A 20,072-nucleotide genomic window follows, 5' to 3' on the forward strand; every position below is an offset into this window, starting at 1 on the left:
GAAAGCGAAATATTACTTAAATACTACCTGGACATGTCATTGTAAATATCCTACTTGAACTCTCTAGTCTCTTCTGTAATCCACCTCTAACTCTCTTCCTACTATGTTTTTATATATTCTCTTACATTTCATCCTATCTGCTCCTTCTTAGCCCAGCTCTCCCTGTATTAATCACTATACTCCTTACCTCCGCACTAACTTTATCTTCTCTGCCACTTATTACTTACCTAACTATCCTATATTCCTATTTCCCCTACCTTATCTCCCATCAAAACTTATATACATGCTTAATCGCCAATTCTATAAGCTGTTTTCCTCTCTTAATTATCTCTCTACAAACAGGATTTCTTCACTGCATGCTATTTAACAAATACTGCTTAACTCTACTCCTTGATCCTCTGGTTATACCAAAAACTGCTGTAAAACAGATGCATGTAACATTTTTTATATCTGTAAAATCTGCATATAGTGTTAATGTTTTCTACTATTGTATCTTACTAGCCATTTTGATCCGTGTACTAAAGTGTTATTTTTTTTTTTTTATGCCTGCATAAAGTATTTATCCATTTTACTTTTATTCCTTACTAGATACCGTGATGTAATTAATTAGTTTTACTGTGGAGCTTTTCTCCCCGGGCCTCTGCTGAAAAAGGGCTTTTGCTCAGTCTGAATATCCCGGTTAACAAATGTTAAACAAATAAATAAATAGTGTTTTGCAAGTAAAAACAATACAGGTCTGTGACCCAGGAGAATGCTTAACCCTACAACAACTCATGTTATAAATCCATTGCTTTTAACCTCAGTATGGGGGCAACAGAAACGCTGTTATTAATCACTGGTGCTGTGGTTGAAATCACTGGTGCTGTGGCTGAATGGAGTCTCAGCTGCTAGATAAGTTCATTTTTTTCAAGCTGCCCCCCCCAGGGCTTTTCTTTATAACGTCAAGAATGACAAATTTGTAGCACATAAAATTAGGGCATGTTAGGGTGTGCATTCACCACAACTCAGGAGTGGCCTGAATTTAGTCCCCCATCCTCCAAGCATTTCTTTACTGATATCTTTAAGTAACTCCTGTGGATAACCTCTGTCTAAAAACATCTGAGAAAGGTTACTCAATTCTATCTTACAGTCCATGTTTTATCTTTTTATGATATCTTTTTTTTTCAATCAATTCTATCTTACAGTCCATGTTTTATCTTTTTATGATATCTTTTTTTTTCAATTTGATGTGTTATTAGGGTACACTAGTTTTGAGATGTGTGGATTTTTATATGGTATCTGGCTTTTTAATTCTGATCATGAATTGAAATATTTTGTTGGTGAGAAAATATGTACTGATTTAATTAATTGACAAATTAGGCCACTATGCAATGTGGTAATTAGTTGCTGTGATTTGGTATAAAAAGACCTGAGGGGTTGTCTTAAGTTGTTCTGATGAAGTCCAGTGACTAGTAGATGAAAGCGCTTAACAGTGTACATAATAAAGTTTTAGTTTGAGCGGTACTCTGCTCTGAAGGTTTCTTCTTCCTTTGGAGTTTACTGTTATCAGTTTTGGGAGTGTTCTTAAAGTCCATGATGTTTGAACTCATTTTTGCTGCCCGGACTAGTTGTCCCATAAAGATATTCTTTCTGGTGTGTTCAGGATGGTAACTCAAAGTCGAGGTAGCTGTTAGTAAATGTAGGCTTTCTGGACACTCTGGAGCAAGAGCAACCTATGTGGACATCTTTGTAGATGTCAATAATTAATGTCAAGAACTGAGTGTGTGTGAGTAAATTTAAAAAAGGGACAAATGTTAATATAAATAATAAATTCTTCACTGCACTGGCTCTTCTTTGTTCCTCCACAAAACAAAAGTATTGTCAAGGTAACGTAAATAAAGATTCTACTGCATGTTAAATCTTGACTGTAATAAATTAATTTTCTCCCAACTGTACATTATATGGGTTGGCATAAATCAAGGCACAACGTGCCCCCACAGTCACCCCCTTTTACTTGCCTACAGTATTCCCCTCAAATGACACAAAATTATTCAGTAGAACAAGTTCCATAACCTCCATCACAAAGTTAACCATAGTGTTACTCAAAGTTGCAAGCTCCAAAATAGCCTCATGAAATAGTGCCAACCCTTCTTTGCGTGAAATAGAGGAAAATAAGTCCACTACATCTATTGTAGAAAAACAGCAATCATTTGTGTACAGTGCTCGTTTAATTTTACCCAGGAAATCCCAGAAATCCTTAAGTAGGCAGGATTACTGCAGCTACTGTTCTGTTCTCCAACTGCAAGAACAAATACCACATGAATGAATGAGAAGTTATGTTCTTACCATAACGTTCCATGTTAGTTGTCTTCTTCTCGCCTTCTTTTTTGCTGGATGGGTTCGGAGCCGAACCTCGGCTCCGACTCAGCCTAATACTAAAGCTCGAGAGCTATTTTTACCGGCTCGAGGCTATGCTATGTCCCATAATGCTAGGCGTCATATACCCAGATCTCGTTTGATAGCTAACACTATGGACATATATGTCCCACCACAACAGAGAATAATCCACCTAATCACAGATACAAAAAAGAGAAGGATATATATATATATATATATATATATATATATATATATATATATATATATATATATATATATATATATACACACAAAACCCCTCTAAAGAGCTAGCAAAAAAGAGGGAGCAAGGGAGCTAGCTGGAGAAATAACTGAGGTGGCAATAATTCTCACAAGGTACTCTAGATCTCCCAGGCTAGGGGGATGGAGGGTGGGATGCAAGAAAGAAGGTGAGAAGAAGACAACTAACATGGAACGTTATGGTAAGAACATAACTTCTCAATGTTAAGTTGTCAATCTCGCCTTCATTCTTGCTGGATTGGACAGCGTCCCTAGCACCTAAATCCTGGGTGGCTCAATGGAACAAACTCTTGAGTACCATGGAACCAAAATCAGCCTGACTTCTGGAGGCCATATCGAGCTTGTAATGATAAATGAAGGTATGAGGAGAGGCTCAAGTGGCCGATGCCCAAATGGAATCCATCGGCAATCTTGCCTGAAAGGCTATTGAAAAAGCTAAAGCTCTGGTTGAATGGGCTCTAGGCTTAGTAGGAAGTTCCCTGTTCCTCAACTGATAGACCAACATGATAAGACAGGACAACCACCTGGACAAAGTTACCTTAGAGACTGATTGGCCTTGCTTCCCTTCCGCATAAGACAGGAAGAGCTGGTTTGATTTTCTCATCTGCTTAGTTCTGTCCAGGTAGAAGCGTAATTGACGGTGAACGTCTAAACAATGTAACTTTCGTTCAGCTCTATTGGTGTAATTTGGGAAGAAGACTGGAAGATCTATGGTCTGATTCAGATTTTTTCTCAGAGATAATTTTGGGTAAAAAGGACGGATTAGTCCTAAGTGACACTCTGACTTTGTGAAAAACAAGATAAGGAGGGCGAACGCAAAGGGCTTGAAGTTCCGAGACCCTTCTTGCTGATGTGATGGCTACTAAGAAGAGTGTTTTCCATGAGAGCAACTTCAACGAACAAGAAGCCGCCGGCTCAAAGGGAGGAAGAATTAAGGAAGACAGTACCAAATTTAAGTCCCACGGTGGGGGAGGGTCCTTAACCGGGGGCCTAAGTAAAAGGGTTCCTTTTAAAAAGGCTTTGCAAAGTTTGTGGGACATGATGCTGGTCTCTGACAAGCCAACGTGGAAATTTGCAATAGCTGCCAGTTGAACTCTGATGGTAGCTGAGGAGGAGCCCAATCGAAAGAGTTCTGCTAGAAACTCTAGAACTGTCTGGACAGGAGCCGTAAAAGGGTCCACGTGTTTTCCCCGGCCCAGACAAAAAAACGCTTCCATTTGCTAGCATAAGTCTTTCTGGTAGTAGACTTGTGAGAAGCGAGGGTGATATCGCGAACTGGTTGAGAGATAAGGGGAAGCCTGGCTAGGGTTGGAAGTGGAGTAACCAAGCTGTGAGGTTGAGAGATCGAAGGGACTGATGCAGCCCGCCCGACTAATGGGTCAGAACATCTGGCACTAAACCCAGATGCCAGGGCTGCTCCAGTAGATGACGGAAACCAAATTTGTCGAGGCCAGTAAGGGCAATGAGGATCGTCCTGGCTCTCAAGGCAGTTGCTTTCTGGATTAATTGAGTAATCAAGGGAAAGGGGGGGGAATGCATACAGAAGACCCCGGGGCCAATCGTGAACTAGAGCGTCTCTGGGGGGTAGACCTGGGAGAGGGAAGAGGGGGAAGAAGTCTGGTCACTTGCTGTTTAGAGGTGTTGCAAAAAGGTCGCAGCAAGGCTGACCCCACCTTTTGAAAATTCTTTCCGCTACTGTCTGGTTGAGAGACCACTGGTGAGGCATGAGAATGGCTCTGCTCAGTCTGTCCGCTATGACGCTGGACCTCCCGGGAATAAGCGTTTCTACCAGAAACCGTTGAGAAGAGATCGCCCATTGCCAAAGTCTGAGTGCTTCTCGACATAGGGGGTAGGATCTGGTTCCGCCCTGCTTGTTGATGTACTACACTACAGACATATTGTCTGTTTGAATTGCAATAGTCCTGGTGGGTAGAGAGTCCTGAAGGGCCTGCAATGCTAAAAGTACCACTCTCATTTCCAAGACATTTATGTGCAAGTGGTATTCGAAGGGTTGCCATGTGCCCTGGACTGTCCTGCCCCGAAAATACCCCCCCACCCGATCAGGGAGACATCCGTTGTCACAGTGGCAACAGGAGAAGGAAGGACTACAGGTCTGCCCTGGAGTACTTGAGGGGAGACCGTCCAGCAAGAAAGGTGTCTTTTGCATGACTGAGTGATTAGAATGGTGTGTGACATGGGGAGCTGCTGAAAGGACCACTGGGAAAATAGTATCCACTGCAGGATCCGCATATGAAAACACGCTAGAGGGAGTAAAGTGATTGCTGCTGCCATGAGACCAAGTGTTTTTAGTACAAATCTGGCTGGGACTCTGGTCTCCTGTAATAGGATATGAACATGGTTGCGAATGTCTGAAACTCTCTGTGTTGGTAGTTTTGCTGAGAGCTCCACTGTGTTAAAAACGGCGCCTATGAAGGTAATAGACTGACAAGGCGACAATCCAGACTTTACGAAATTTATAGAGATACCTAGCGCGTTGCACGTTTCTACAGTGTAATCTCTGGATTGGAGTAGTCGATGCCTGGTGGTGGCAGTAAGGAGCCAGTCATCTAAATATGGAAACACCTGGAATCCTTGTCGTCTCAGGTGAGCCGCAACCACTGCCATGCATTTGGTAAACACCCTGGGTGCTGTGGTGAGGCCAAAGGGCAGGGCTCTGAATTGGTAGTGACTGGCTCCCAGCCGGAAGTGGAGAAACCTTCTGGAGTGCCTGTTCATCTTAATATGGTAGTACGCATCCTGAAGGTCTATAGAGCACATCCAATTGTCCTGACCCGGAAAGGGTAGAATGGACTGTAGCGTGATCATCCGGAACCTCGTTCTTTGAACCGATTTGTTCAGCCTGCTGAGATCCAAAATAGGTCTCCAGTCCCCTGTCTTTTTTGGTACCAAAAAGAACTTTGAGTAGATACCGGATCCTTGCTGGTCTGCTGGGACTGGCTGGATGGCCCTTTTTCTTAGCAGCTTTGAAATTTCTAGTGCTGCTAGATCCCTCAGACCGGGTGGAACATCTGGAAGGGGCCCTTTTGCCTGTTGTGGGGTATGAATAAAGGGAATTCTGTAGAGGAGGATACACCCAATGGGGTGACCTGGAGCGTTGGTTCTTCACGCTTGGGTTCGGGAGGGTAGGCAGAGTCCCAAGCAGGCACCATGGAAGGAGGGGCCGATGGGGCCGACCATGGTGCCGGTATAGGAGCCAGCACGCTCCTCATGACCTCAAAGGCGCCCCTATCAGGCAGAGAGGAGGGACCCAGCTCCAAAGAGATGACAGCTCCTCCTGGCACCGAGAGGGACGGCTCCGACGCCGATGTCGGGGCCGAGCTCACCTGCGCCGACGCTCCGAAAGGGAGAATGGGGTCGGACAAGGGTCCAATGCCACTCGCCCCCTCGGAACCGACGAGGGAGTCCCAGCACCCAGATCCCTCCAAGGACGGAGCCAATGAACGGATCGGAGCCGACGAAGGAACAGATAAGGGTGGAATCGGTTCCGACGCCCCCACGGTACCAACCCCGACGGCCTCCGGCTCTGAGCTCGAAGGAATAGTCGGAGGAGGAACTGGAGCAGGCATTGGGAAAGCCGCTGTCTGTTGAGACGGGCTATGCAATAACTGGGCAAGCGCCTGCAACTTCAAAAGCCTACTGCCTACCCTCTCGAGGTCGTGGTCTGAAAGCCTGGAAGATCTAGAGGAGTGAGACCTATGGCTCCACTCTGACAGTAAAGGGGACTTCAGAGCCAACCTGACCGATTCCAATGAAGGAGATCGGGAGCGTTTCGGCTTGGAGACTGCTCCGACGCCAAGGTCGGAGCCGACTGAGGCCTTGATGTATCGGTTCTGGCCGGAACCGACGAGGCAGAAGAAGGTCCGCTCGGCGCCGGCTCCGGGCATGGAGCCGACGGTTTGGCGGGCTTAGAAGGTTTTCCTGACAGAGTCTTGGTAGGAGAACCTTCGGGCTTCAATAAGCCCCTTAAGATGAGCTTATTTCTGTGCTCCTGCAAGACTCTTGGGCTAAAGGTATGACAGATGGAACAAGAGTCCTGCAGGTGCAGAGGGCCTAAACAATACACACAAGAAGTGTTACCATCTGTCAGAGACATCTTCTGACAGCACGAGTCATGCTTCTTGAATCCCAAAATCTTGGTATCCTTAGACATGATACCACAGGAATGGGACAACAAAGTCTAAACAAGTATACAAACACACACACAACACTTTACAGACACTCTTAAAGTTACTACAATAAAACAAAATTCCACACACACACCTACTAAAGGAACCTGTATAAACCTACTGTGCAAAACTACTATAAAAGGGGGGTAAAGGCCTAACCACCTTAAGGGTGTAAAAGAGTAGGAAAACTATTAATAAAGGGAGGGAAGACTAGTCGGGAGACTACTAACACTACTAGAAAAAAATCTAGGGAAAAAATATCAATCAAAAACTAACTATAATTATAAAAAATTTAAATACGACCTGGAGCCGGTGAAAACGCAACCTCGTAGCTGAAGCGGCAAATGAGATCTGGGTATATGACACCTAGCATTATGGGACATAGCATAGCCTCGAGCCGGTAAAAACAGCTCTCGAGCTTTAGTATTAGGCCGAGTCGGAGCCGAGGTTCGGCTCTGAACCCATCCAGCAAGAATGAAGGCGAGATTGACAACTTAACATTGAATCTTAACTCATACAGGATTAGATTTGTGTCTCCAATCATAGCCAACTTATGTGCCCAAGACATGGATGCCAAGAAATTCACCTTGAAAACAGACTGAAACAAAAGTCAAGAAGTTGAATCTTGCCATCCATGTCCAGAACACATAAGAATTATAACTGGCTGGATTAAACCTGATCATAATTACTTGCCGTGCATGCAGTTTTCTGTTCAACCAACTGACATTTACAAAATTACAAAAAAAAAGGGATACATAAGCACAAAGTGTTTTACAGCAATGAAAGGGTTAAAACATTTAACTCGGCAATACAGTGAGCAGAAGTAAAGTGTCCTACAAAGAAATTAACAGCCTTAAAAACTGTCACACACTTTTTCAAGCAAAAAATGTTTTAAAAGTGTGATAGAACAGTGTGGCACAGCAAAGTAACCAACAGTTCTGAAACTGTTTTTAGCTTCTGTCACTGTTAACAGCACTGGCAACTGTTGTTTTTATCACAACATTACAACTTACCAAAAATAAGTGGTGTTCAACAAAAGTTGCTAAGCACATTTCTGATATTTTATAGTCCCATATACTAGAAAAGATAGGAAGAAAAAAGAAAAAAAAAGCAGTATAGTAGCTGTTAGTTTTTATAGCATAGAAAGCCATAACACATTAACCGCTGTTAAGTTTAACAGCTTCCTGTGGGGCTACATTACAACACTGAAATGTTGTAATATCGAACACCAAATGAGCAACACATATATGCATGTAAGCTTTTCGATGAGTACTTTACATGGCAAAGGTGTAGTTGGCCAACTACAAACAGTGTTGCCCTTTTCTCCACTGTAGTGCAGATCTTGGAGTTGGGATATTTAGTTAGGGGGATGTGGGGGGCAGAGCCCCCCACATAGTTATATTTGTAAGTAAGTAAGTGTGTGTGTGTGTGTGTGTGTGTGTGTGTGTGTGTGTGTGTGTGTGTGTGTGTGTGTGTGTGTGTGTGTGTGTGTGTGTGTGTGTTTGAGCAAACAAATTCTTTCCCAGGGAAAGAATTTGCTGTTTTGACTGTTCGCGCTTTAGTTTGAAGGGTGCCATTCTTCTTCTGCGGCCACTGAGCACTGCTGAGCATGAGACTAGTACTTAACAGTGCCAAGATAGTGTAAAACAATTGTTAAACACCTTTCTGATGTCAGAAAAGTACTTTTCATTAATTCAAGAGCATAACTGTGCTGCCCAGACAAACCAAAGACTAATAATCAAGAGGAGAATTTCTGTTAATGTGGTAAATGTTTTAACATGTTCAAAGTCTCAAAAGACAGCACATGTGGCAGAGAAAGCATCATTAGTTTAAGTAACGGAAACTTGACATGATGAATGACTGTCTAGATATGGTACAGAATGTTCAGTCTCTATAGGTCACAGGTGATTCTTTTAGCAATCTACGTCACCATATAATGCCTTAGACAATCTGAATCAATTTTGATACTGTATTTTGCACTTTACAGCACTCTCAATGTACAGTAATAAATAATAAACTGCAAATTATTAGTGCTTCTCAAAAATAAACAAAATTACTTTTACTTATGTACATATGTCTCTACCTATGTAACTAGCTTTCTGCATTTGTTTACCAAAAGTCATTTTCAGTGGAAGCAGGGGGAGAAAGTCTATAGCAAAATAATAGCCATAGTTCAAGAGACAGATTCAATAAAGCCTACAGTAAACATACACAATTTGCATTCAAAAACATTCTTATCATATTTTTGTGCTTTCTAGTCACCCAGGAAGATTACACTAAGTGTACATGTAGTCTACACTTTGTGGTAACCTTTATGAATCCCCATCAATATTTAATGCTACAAGAATATCAGTAGGAAAACTAAAATTAGGAGTAAGAAGGTGTGAGATATGTCTGTGTTGTCTGTTCACTCAGTCCGGTGGACACTTAATGTAGGTGTTATTGAATCCCGGGGCAAGTTTATTTTTACATACATAAATACATGTATGCATGCATAGTTAAAATGATCAAACAGCATTTATTTTAAATTGTCAAAAGCTGGGAAATGAGATGAGAGTTCAAGCAAACTTCAGTGCTGCAAAACAATGAACCACTCCCGCCAGCTCCACAACCATGCAGTCATTAAACACAGACAAGGCCCATGCAGTCATTAAACACAGATATGGCTCACATCAATACAAACAGAACTCGTTGAGAACAAACTTTTTTAGACATCCTTCAAGGACTATTCTCCATCAATAACATTCAAAGCAGCAGTGATACAAAAGCCACGCTAAAGAATATTTAGTAAAAAAAAAATAGGAAAATGTACATGAACTACAAAAAGGAAGCATAAAGAGCCTTGCAACAGTGTAGTTAGGAAAGGCCAATAGAGTTCTTGTCACTGTGTCGCCCCTTTCAAAGAAATAAATTAGATGGCATACATTTGCCCCTTGTCAGACCTAACACACCGCATTATTTCACATACCAGATTTTCTCTTCTTTGCTCTGTATGTAGGATAAAGTCCCCTATTTAAATCTTTGCTTGTTCGTATCTGAGAGAATGGATCTGTTAAAGAAAGTGTCCCTTCTCTTGTGTGTGCCAAGGACATGCAATCAGACAAAGTCAGCTGTTTCTTCTTCGATCCTCTACCTGTAATTCATTAAATCAAAAATATTTAAATACAGTAATGTGTGTGTATCTATGTCATTGTTTAAAATATGATTTAATAAAGACATATAAAATATTTAAACAATCATATATTTCAAATTAACCCCAAAAAATATACACACACACACATATATATATATATATATATATATATATACATATATATATATATATATATATATATATATATATATATACATATATATACATACACACACACACACACACACACACACACACACACACACACACACACGCACACACACATAACAACGAGCAACTATACATTCAGCTACAGAAAAGAAGAAAACCTCAGTGCTATTACCGTAAGCAGATCACAATCAAAGCATTAAATTAAAATATACAATTCTTTTAACACCGTATTATTTCTTTACTAAAGCTGAGGGTATGGGCAGAAAATAATTACATAATCATTTCTAGTTTTTCTCTGGGAAGGAAGATACATTTCTGGTGCCTTCAAAGTCCCTCTACCTACTTAACTGAATAAACTACTTGAAACTTCAACAAGGCGTCTTTATTTCTCCCACACGGAGGGTATCAGAAAAAAAAAAGTATCCTAGATCTGCTAGCTAAAGTGATTTTATCTGGACTAATCCTTTGTACTCTGTTTCTTGTTAGTCCTGTTACCCTGTGGGTTGCAGGTGGGATACCAGACTTCACTCTAACCCTCTGGATTACCTGTTTTGTATTTTATAACAATAAGCCACACACACTAAAGATGACTACATACCTTCTACTGCATTGATCTGTCAAGTAAATGTGATAGCCAAAGCAGTTTGTTAAACATTTTTGAACCATTGCGCAGGGAAATAAATAAAAAATAAAACAGTGAACAAGTCATTAAAATTTCCAACCCAGTTCGTGCCTGCTGCAAATAGCCCTTCATAACTTGGTGGACTCAATTGGTTCATAAACTGCTAAATAAAGATTGGGGAAATAAATTCAATAAGTAGTGGACTCAACAAAAGCTTTAGCTATCTAACAGGCTTTCTGATTTCCTTAGTCTTACATTATGAAAAATGAATATAATAAACAAAACCAAACATTTTTTTAAAAAGGTACAGTAGAGACATGCACTGTAGTTAGTTGGTGATATATTTCTTCCAATTAGGACTAAAAAAGAAAAAAAATGATGTCCTTGGTCAGTAAATGTTCCTCAATACGGTGACTATCTGTATAGTAAAAGAAAACATGTTCATTTTAATGCAGGATTAATCTTTAGTGCAGCATGATGATTGACTGTAATGAAGATTGTACTTTTTTATATCATACAGTAACTAGTTTCAGATACACACCTCATTTACTGAAAACACTGAATAGAACGGGATGGTGTAAGTACAGCAACATACTCACTCCCGGAATGGAGGGGGGGGTACTGCTAGCAAAACTATGTAATTTCCAGTGATGGCTGATGGTAATGGTCACAAATGTGTTGCAAAACATAAAAAGGGGGTGGGACTAGAAAGAGAGAGAAGTGAACTAGATAAAGGGAATTATTTCAGTCCTTGCACAATAGAAGGTCCTGAAACAACTCAAGAAAGTGAAAAAAAATATATCTACAAGGCAGTGCACTAGAATTCTTAAAAAACAGGGGTCCCTTGCAACTCTTAAAACTACTCTAGATAACTGGATGGACGAACACAAATTTTAACATGGATATATGGGGAAAATATACTTAGTGTGGGATACTATTAATCTCCCATCAGTACTATGTGATGAGGATGTGATTCTCAGTGGTGGCCTTGGCTGAAAGCTGAGCAAGAACATATAAACATGCAATTTTTTCTATCCTATATGAAGGAAATTGGTTCTAGCTCTCAGACCAATGCTAGGTTCAAAGGCTTCCTCTTTAGAAGATATATTAGAGTAAAAAAATCAGTCCTTCCATCTCTACAGGAGCACCCATTCAAAGTCTTCAACTAACTACCTAGATGAAAGAATTTTGATACCTTTTACACACCTTCTTTTCTGAGGAAGTGCAGCAGGAAATAAAGGGATGAAAAAAATGGTACTAGAAAATTGGATGTAACCAAGTGGAAAAGATGTTCTAATTAGTGCCAGTCAAAGAACCAGGACCCTTCTTCAGGAGCGGTTGCCTCTGATTCTTGATAATTTATGTGAGTTATTTCCAACAGTCATTCATATTCCTCTATCAAGATAAACTTGTGGGCAGTTTCTGCTCGTCTGCCCTAGGATCCCATTTCTAATCATGCTCAAGTTAAACAGTTTTTGAAAGGGATGTTACATACTTATCGACCTAGGCAGTAGGTGGCACTTCCTTGGGATCTGAACTTTGTGTCTGACAAGCTGACTCTCTCCATTTGAATACTCTTATGAAGCTAAACTGAGGTTCTTAATTTGAAAGGTTGTTTTACACACCGACCTGACATCTGCAAGGAGAGTATTATGTTACGAACTTTTACGTTGAGTCACCCCCTACCTTGTTTTCCACAGGAACAAAAGTTAAAGATCGATCCTTGCCCCACTACTCTTAGTGATTTTTAAAAACAGAAGTTCCTTTTGGCACTTTAAATCTTCTTGTATTTTTATACATTGATGACATGACAATTTATAGATGCATCTCAAGCCATCTTGATCTAGAGATTCAACTCCAATGTTATCTGCTCTCCTCTCTCTTTATATATATATATATATATATATATATATATATATATATATATATATATTTATATACACAAGGCTAACAGCTAATTTGTTAACTCCAATAAAACTAAAACCATAATTTTGGGTCCCACAAGAAACTCTCTAACTCTCATTTAGAATTTAGGAGGAAAGAAAGGGAAAGTGATAAAGCACTGGGAGGTTTTGTTTAACAATACTTTAAAATAAAGGAAAAGTACCATAACCTTGGAAGAAAGCTGGGATCATTATATTACCAAAGGTAAAAACCTCTCAGACTCAAACCTCAGATAGACCCGTTTTGATTTTAAACCATGACTAAATGTTTTATATCTATCCTAGCTAAAAGAATGGCAAATGTGTTGCCAACATTGATAGCTATGGATCAATGCAGTTTTGTGGAAAACAGGCAAACATTTGACAACATTAAACAAAGTACAGCTGTATAAGTAAAACCTAATATAACAGTAGATTTTCTAATTTATTTATTTACTTATATTTGACTACTGGGAAAGTCTGACTTGGTAGGAGTCCATTTTAAGCAGAGGCCTAGGGAGAAAAACACCAAACTATTACAAAACATTTAAAGAATAACAATTTTATAGCCTTTAAAAATAATACAAAAAACAAAAAAATCATTGACACCTTAGCCTAAGCTTTATGGTTCCTACCCCCACTTGAAACAGTCAGTTCCACAAAGCTAAGGGTGCTTTCCACGCACTCAAATGTCAGGAGCTCAAGCATGTTTTGTCCAGGAGGGAAGCAAGAGCCTTGAAGAACAATGTTAGGAAACAAACCAACTATATATAAAAAAGTTGGACAAATCCTCAAAAATGGCAAGAAAAGGAAGTTGGAGGGAGGGGAGGCTCCGGCAATAGGGATCTACTAAAAATCTAATGGTAGATTTCAAATATAGATCACTGTTGTAATCTACCCATATAGATTAGTCTACTGCTATAGCTTTGGGGAAAAAAAGGAGGAAGTCAATAAACTAACAATCCAGGAGACCTGGACTGTGGTCTTAGCAAAATTTGCTCTGGGCCTGGAAAAGAAACCCAGTTTCTAGTGCTTTGTTAAAGTGCATACAGTAGGGCATATTGCTGTCCATTGAATACTTTTAAAGTACACCCCTTTCCAGAAAGCCACAGAAGAAGTTAAAGCCCTTGTGCAATGGGATGTAATCCTCCCTGGAAGTAGCTTACTATGTGGTGAACAACAAAAGGCATTAGCATGAGATAACCACATGGAAATGGTTTGTTTTAAAACTGGAGGCCCTTTCACCTTACTTTCAGAAGAGACAAACAGATGGTTTTCCTGAAAATTCAAGTTTTGTCAAAGAAATATATGAGCAGCTTGTGAACAGCAATAGTATGAAGGATACTTGATCAAAGTATAGGGAAACTGAGAAGGTCAAAATTAACTTTTTGTTTTAAAAAAAAATCAAGGGTAGTAGTGAGGCAAGGACTGAGCTTAGATTTTTCTCCCTGTGGAAAACAAGGTAGGGGTGACTCACCATAAGACTTTGTAAAATAATGCTCTCCTAGCAGACAGAGCAGTGAGTACAACAGGATTTCAAGTTAAGAGCCATAGTTCAGCTTCATAAGCAGATTCAAATGAAGACACACTCAGCTTCACAAACACAAAGTTCAGATCCCAAGGAGTTGCCACCTGCTGCCTAGGTAGATGTGGCAACATCCCTTTCAAAAACTGTTAAACCTGAGCATGAATACAAAGGGTGGGATCTGCAGACATGAAGAAACTGCCAAGAAATGTATCTTGATAGAGGAATATTATATAGCCATCAGACAATAACCCACACAAATAATCAAGAATCAGCAGCAAATGGGCCTGAAAAGGATTCTGTTCAACTGGCACCAACTAGAAACTTTTTACCACTTTCACATATACAATTTTCTAGCAACATTTTTTCCATATTTATTTATTTATTATTTTATTTTACATTTGTGGTGCTGCAGTAGCGTTGTCGCCTCACAGCAAGACGTTGTCCCGTTCGATTCTCAGCTAGAGTGTCCTCTGTGTAGAGGCAGGCGTGAATGAACGTGCCTTCGTTGAAGGTTGTGCGTCAGGTCTGGTAACTCGGCAACTAAAAATCCACTACCAAACATTAGCGGACCGGAGTTCCGCTGTGGCGACCCCTAACCGGGATAAGCCGAAAGACAAAACATTGACTGAGCTAAGTAGCCCTTTTTCAGTGGAGCCACAGGGAGAAAACCTCCACAGTTTTACAATTCTAGTGTTAACAGTATAAATGGGTTACAATGTATACATACAAGGAAATACATTTTATCAGAAAAAATAATAGTAGAAAAAGTACAGTTTTGTACCTACCATAAATGTAGATGTCCGATAGGAATGCATCTGCAGTCCTTACAAATGGGTTGTCCTGTCGTCAGGCAGCCCTTCGGTCGGCCGGATTCCAAAGTCTGGGTCTGGCTTCGGCTGGTGTCGCACTTCACCCGACGTCATAGCTGCAGTTCTTCAGGTATAAAGGCATCAGCCGACGCCATTTTCCTCAGTGTTTCTTGCCCCAGATGCCAAGGTGCCCTCTTGGATGGCTAAATTTGGATAAATGCCAATGTTTCCAAATAGAAGAGAGCAAAGTAAATAAAATAAGCATGTATGTACATATATACAAACAAATACACCATAATAGATCCCCCCCAAGCTAGCTGAAAGATGGCAAATACCCTAGGAGTACCACAGAGGGAAGGGTGGGTAATCCTGACTGCAGATGCATTCCTATCGGACATCTACATTTATGGTAGGTACAAAACTGTACTATGTCCTTCAAGGATGCATCTGCAGTCCTTACAAATGGGTAGAATACCATAGCCAAACTAGGGGAGGAGGAAAAAACTAGATTATGGTGTAGTTAGGATCCCTTGCAAAACAGCAGTGGCAAAACCTGCTCGGGATCTAGAATATAAAGGTAAATTATAATGCTTGGCAAATGTATGCACGGAGGTCCAAGTAGCAGCCTCTATAATGTCCTTGGTGGCCACTCCTCGTAAGAAAGCTGTGGTAGTGGCTGTAGCCCTTGTAGAGTGAGGCCTGATGTTCTCTGGAGTTTTCTTTCCATGGTAGGAGTAACAAAATCTAATGCAATTTCCTATCCACTTGGAGATTGTTTGTTTTGAAATTGCTTTTCCTTCCCTTCCTGTTGCATATGCTACCAGTAGCTGGTCAGTTTTTCTATTGCCCTTGGTCCTGTCCAGGTAGTAGCGTAACTGTCTATGTACATCCAAGGTATGCAACAGTCTTTCTCCCCTGTTCTGTGGGTTTGGGAAGAATGTAGGTAGGTGGATAGCCTGATTTAAAGACACTCTGGATACCACCTTAGGCATAAATGTCGGATTTGTTCTCATGGACACTCTATCTTGGTGGAAGATCAGGAAGGGTTGCACTGCCATTAATGTTCAGAAACCCTTCTTGCTGAAGTGATTGCCAGCAGGAAAGCAGTCTTCCATGATAAGTATTGTAATTCTGCTGTTGCTGCTGGTTCGAAAGGGGGAAGTGTCAATTTTTCTAGCACAAAGTTCAAGTCCCATGCTGGCAATGGTGGTTTACTAGGAAGCTTTACATTTTTGATTCCTCTCAGAAACTGCCTGAGCAGAGGATGTGAGAAGACAGGAGGATCCAAGCTGTATTCTGCTAAGATGGCTGAGGCATGTATCTTGATGGAGGAATAGGACAGGCCTGAGTGGAAGAGCTCTGCCAAATATTCCAGGATGTTGGCTATGTCTACCCGTGACACATCTTCTCCCTTTGCAGTACTCCAAAATGAGATATCTTTTCCATTTTGCTGCATAATTTTTCCTTGTAGAGGGTCTGCGAGCCTCAAGGATAATGTCTTTAACCCTTTGGGATAAATTTGGGTTAATTGATCTTATGTAATGTTCCAGGCAGTCAGCTGTAGAGTTTTCAGGTTTGGATGCAGGATGTTGTAATTGTTCTGTGTTAACAGCAGTGGAACCAGGGGTAGTGTCCATAATTGTTCCCGAGACATGCTCCTTAGTAATGGGTACCAATGTTGCCTTGGCCAGTCTGGAGCTATCAGAATGATCCTTGGACGGTCCTCTTTGATTTTCAATAGCACCTTGTGCATCAAAGGAAGTGGTGGGAATGCATATGCTGTCAGGTTTTTCCAACTGAAGGATAGGGAGTCCACCTTCCAAGCAAGTGGGTGGTACGTCCTTGTGCAGAATTTCTTTAGCTGGTGATTGCGTGGGGGTGCAAATAAGTCTATTTCTGGAAGTCCCCATTTTCTTGTGATGACTTTGAATATGTCCGGATGCAGCATCCATTCGTGGGTATCTGTGGTAGTTCTGCTTAACATATCTTCTAGAATGTTTTGTTTTCCCGGTACAAAAATTGCTTGTAACTGAATGTTGTAGCTCAGAGCCACATTCCATAGGTCCAGTGCCATCCGGCATAGAGGGTATGAATGTGTGCCTCCCTGTTTGTTGATGTACCACATAACTGTGGTGTTGTCTGTCCTTATCATCAACTGCCCTTCTCGGAGAAATGGTCTGAATGTCTGGATTGCCAATTTTACTGCCAGCATCTCCTTTAGATTTATGTGCAGGTGCAGCTGGTCTTGAGTCCATAAGCCTTGTATGCACTTGTCCAGCATGTGGGCCCCAACCCGAGGTCTGAGGCGTCCGTTGTGATGGTTTGACTTGGTTGAATGCTGTAGAAGGGCAATCCTGTGTTTGATTGACAGGCCTGAGCCCACCATAGGAACTCTTGCTTCAGGCATGGGATTAGTGGAATTTTGGTTTCTAGGCTGTGTTTGTGTTGAGACCATAAATTCTTCAGGTACCACTGTAGTTTTCTCATATGCAGTCTGGCATGAGGGACCAGTATTATGCAGGATGCCATGAAGCCCAGGGCTTGCAGTACTTTTCTTGCTGTTAGATGGTTCTGCTTTGTTAATGCCAAGAAGTAGAGAGGAAGTTGTTCTTGCTTTTCTACAGTTAGGAATGCCATCTGCTTTGATGTGTCCAGCTCTGCACCCAAAAAGGTTATTCTTTGGGATGGTATCAGCCTTGACTTTTTTATATTGACTGTATATCCCAGGGCTTGCAGCAAGTAAATTACTCTTTGTAAGTCTTCTGTTAGCTTGTTTTTGTTGTCCGCTTGTATCAGGCAGTCATCCAGGTAGGGATAAATTTGGATTCCCTGAAGTCTGCAATGAGCGATTACTGATGCCAGGCATTTCGTGAACACTCTGGGCGCAGTAGATAAGCCAAAGGGCAATGCTGAGAATTGATAATGCTCTGATCCTGCAAGAAATCTGAGGTATCTTCTGCAATTTGGTTGCATGGGGATGTGCAGGTATGCCTCCTTGAGATCTAGAGTTACCAGCCAAGACTCCTTGCCCAGCATGGGAAGAAGCTGCTGTAGGGTCAGCATTTTGAATTTTGGAACAATGAGGAATGTGTTTAAAGCGGACAGGTCGAGAATAGGCCTCCATTTTTTCTCTTTTCTTGGTACCAGGAAGAGTCTGGAGTAAAATCCCTTTCCTTGTTCCATAGATGGTACCTTTTCCACAGCTCTCATTCTTACTAATTGAGCTATTTGTTTTAGAGCTTCTATCTTTTGATTTGGTGGTAGGTTTGGCATTCCTCTTTTTCCTGGTAGAGTATGGAAATGAAACCTGTAACCTTGGTCTATAGTTTGCAAAATCCACTTGTCCCTTGTGATGTAATGCCAGTTCTTTGAAAATAAGGCTAGCTTTCCGCCTAAGGGTGCTGCTAGCTGTTCCCTGGTAAGCGGTGCCAGAGCCAAGTCACTGTGATTGTCCTGTTGCAGTGGTAGTGGCCATGTCTGTGCCTCGCTGGTTGTTGCCCTGCCACTGGCGTCCCCTGTAGGCACCCCTGGATTGATTTCTGCCTCTTGAACGCCTATTCCTGCCTCTCTGAGCTTTAGAAGAGTCTGGAAAGGACCAATTTTTGGAGGGCCAGTTCCTGCTAAACCTTGGAGGTTGCACCTGTAAGAAATCTTTCACTGTTTGTACAGATTTTGCCTTCTCTTCCATTTTCTTCAGTACCTGCTGAGCTGGAGAACCAAATAAATTGACCTTGTCCATGGGAGCATCTAATAGTTTTGATTTGACATGGTCCGGCAAGGCCTGTTCTTTCAACCATGCATGCCTTCTGATAACTGTGCCAGTCATGGCTGATCTAAAGGAAGCCTCCAGTGCATCATAGCCGCATTTTAAAGAATGGTTACTAACTTGCTGAATGTTATGCACCATTTCCAGAACATATTTCTTATCTAAAGAATCATCAGAGGACAGTTTCTTAGTTAACTGATCAAGCATAAACTCCTGGTATTGGATCATATGAAACTGACAGTTCAAGGCCCTAGTTGACAGAGTAGCAGAGGTGTATACTTTTTTACCCCATCTCTCTAAGGACCTGGATTCCCTTTCAGAAGGGAGGGGATTTTTAACAGAGGTAGATGCTACTGCCTTAGGCCCCTGGGAGATAGTCTCGGGATCTGCAAAAGGAGCCTTGTATAAATGGTGATGTGTGTCCGGGACCCTGTAGAACCTATCGGGCTTAGCAGGGGCTGGAGGTAAAGAATCAGGAGCAGTACAAGCATCATTAAATGCATCATCTACAACAGAAAGAACTGGAGGTATAGCTAAAGGCCTATGTTGTGGTAAATGCAAGAAGGTCCTAAGCCTTTTTCTGGAGTCTGAAAAGTCTTGGCCCTGCCACTGAAATTGTTCCCTCATGGCATGTAAGGTTTCCCCAAAGGAAAATTCCTCAGGTGGAGAGGCAGAAGGAATCGACTCTTCAGCATCAGAGTCTTCGTAAGGAGAATAAGGAGCCTCTGGAGGGTCTGTATTGTCTGAATCATCAGAAGAATCATCCGTGGACACTGGCTCAGGGGGCTCTGCTCTAGGTCTCTTCTCTGGGGGTGGCTGAGAGGCCCTGTCTGGATGAGGTTGGGATCCCCTTATTAAAGAGATGAGATCCTCTGCCAGAGAAAGCATTTGGGAACTGGAGCTGGGCCTGTGAGAGGGGGGCTTAACAGGCACAGACTTAGTAGTTTTGGCTGCTTTAGCCCTGGCAAAAGCCTTAATGGACATGGCTGCAGGAGGCCTAGCAGCTCCACGTGCAGGGGTTGAAACATCCAAGGGAATAGTGTCCGATAATTCCTGTGCAACCACAACAGCAGGTTGTATTTCAGAAGCCGATTCTACCAGGTTAGAAGAGGCCTCGGTAGAAGGCATGGTTTCGGCTGAAACAAGGACCGCTTGCTCGGTTTCGGCCGAAACCGAGACACTCGGTTTGCTTAACCGCGGTTTCGGCCGAAACCGCGGACCGCGATGTCGGTCCTTTCTTTGCGTTTTGGTAATTTGTGTAGTCGGAGGATCCGGCGGCATAATATCGCAAAATCAG

General features: G+C 41.7%; 1 protein-coding gene across 2 annotated transcripts in view; it reads right to left on the reverse strand.

The window, feature by feature from the left end:
- FBH1 (F-box DNA helicase 1) overlaps positions 1 to 20,072 on the reverse strand; it is a 1,264,666-nt gene that overhangs the window by 1,013,476 nt on the left and 231,118 nt on the right. For both annotated transcript variants that reach the window (XM_044088820.1, XM_044088821.1), the window contains one exon: positions 9,793 to 9,957. In XM_044088820.1, the coding sequence (XP_043944755.1) occupies positions 9,793 to 9,957 (165 nt within the window). The remainder of the gene's footprint in view (positions 1 to 9,792; positions 9,958 to 20,072) is intronic.

The sequence above is a fragment of the Protopterus annectens genome, chromosome 11.part0 (assembly GCF_019279795.1).
Source record: "Protopterus annectens isolate FY-2018-M chromosome 11.part0, PAN1.0, whole genome shotgun sequence".
NCBI lineage: Eukaryota > Metazoa > Chordata > Ceratodontiformes > Protopteridae > Protopterus > Protopterus annectens.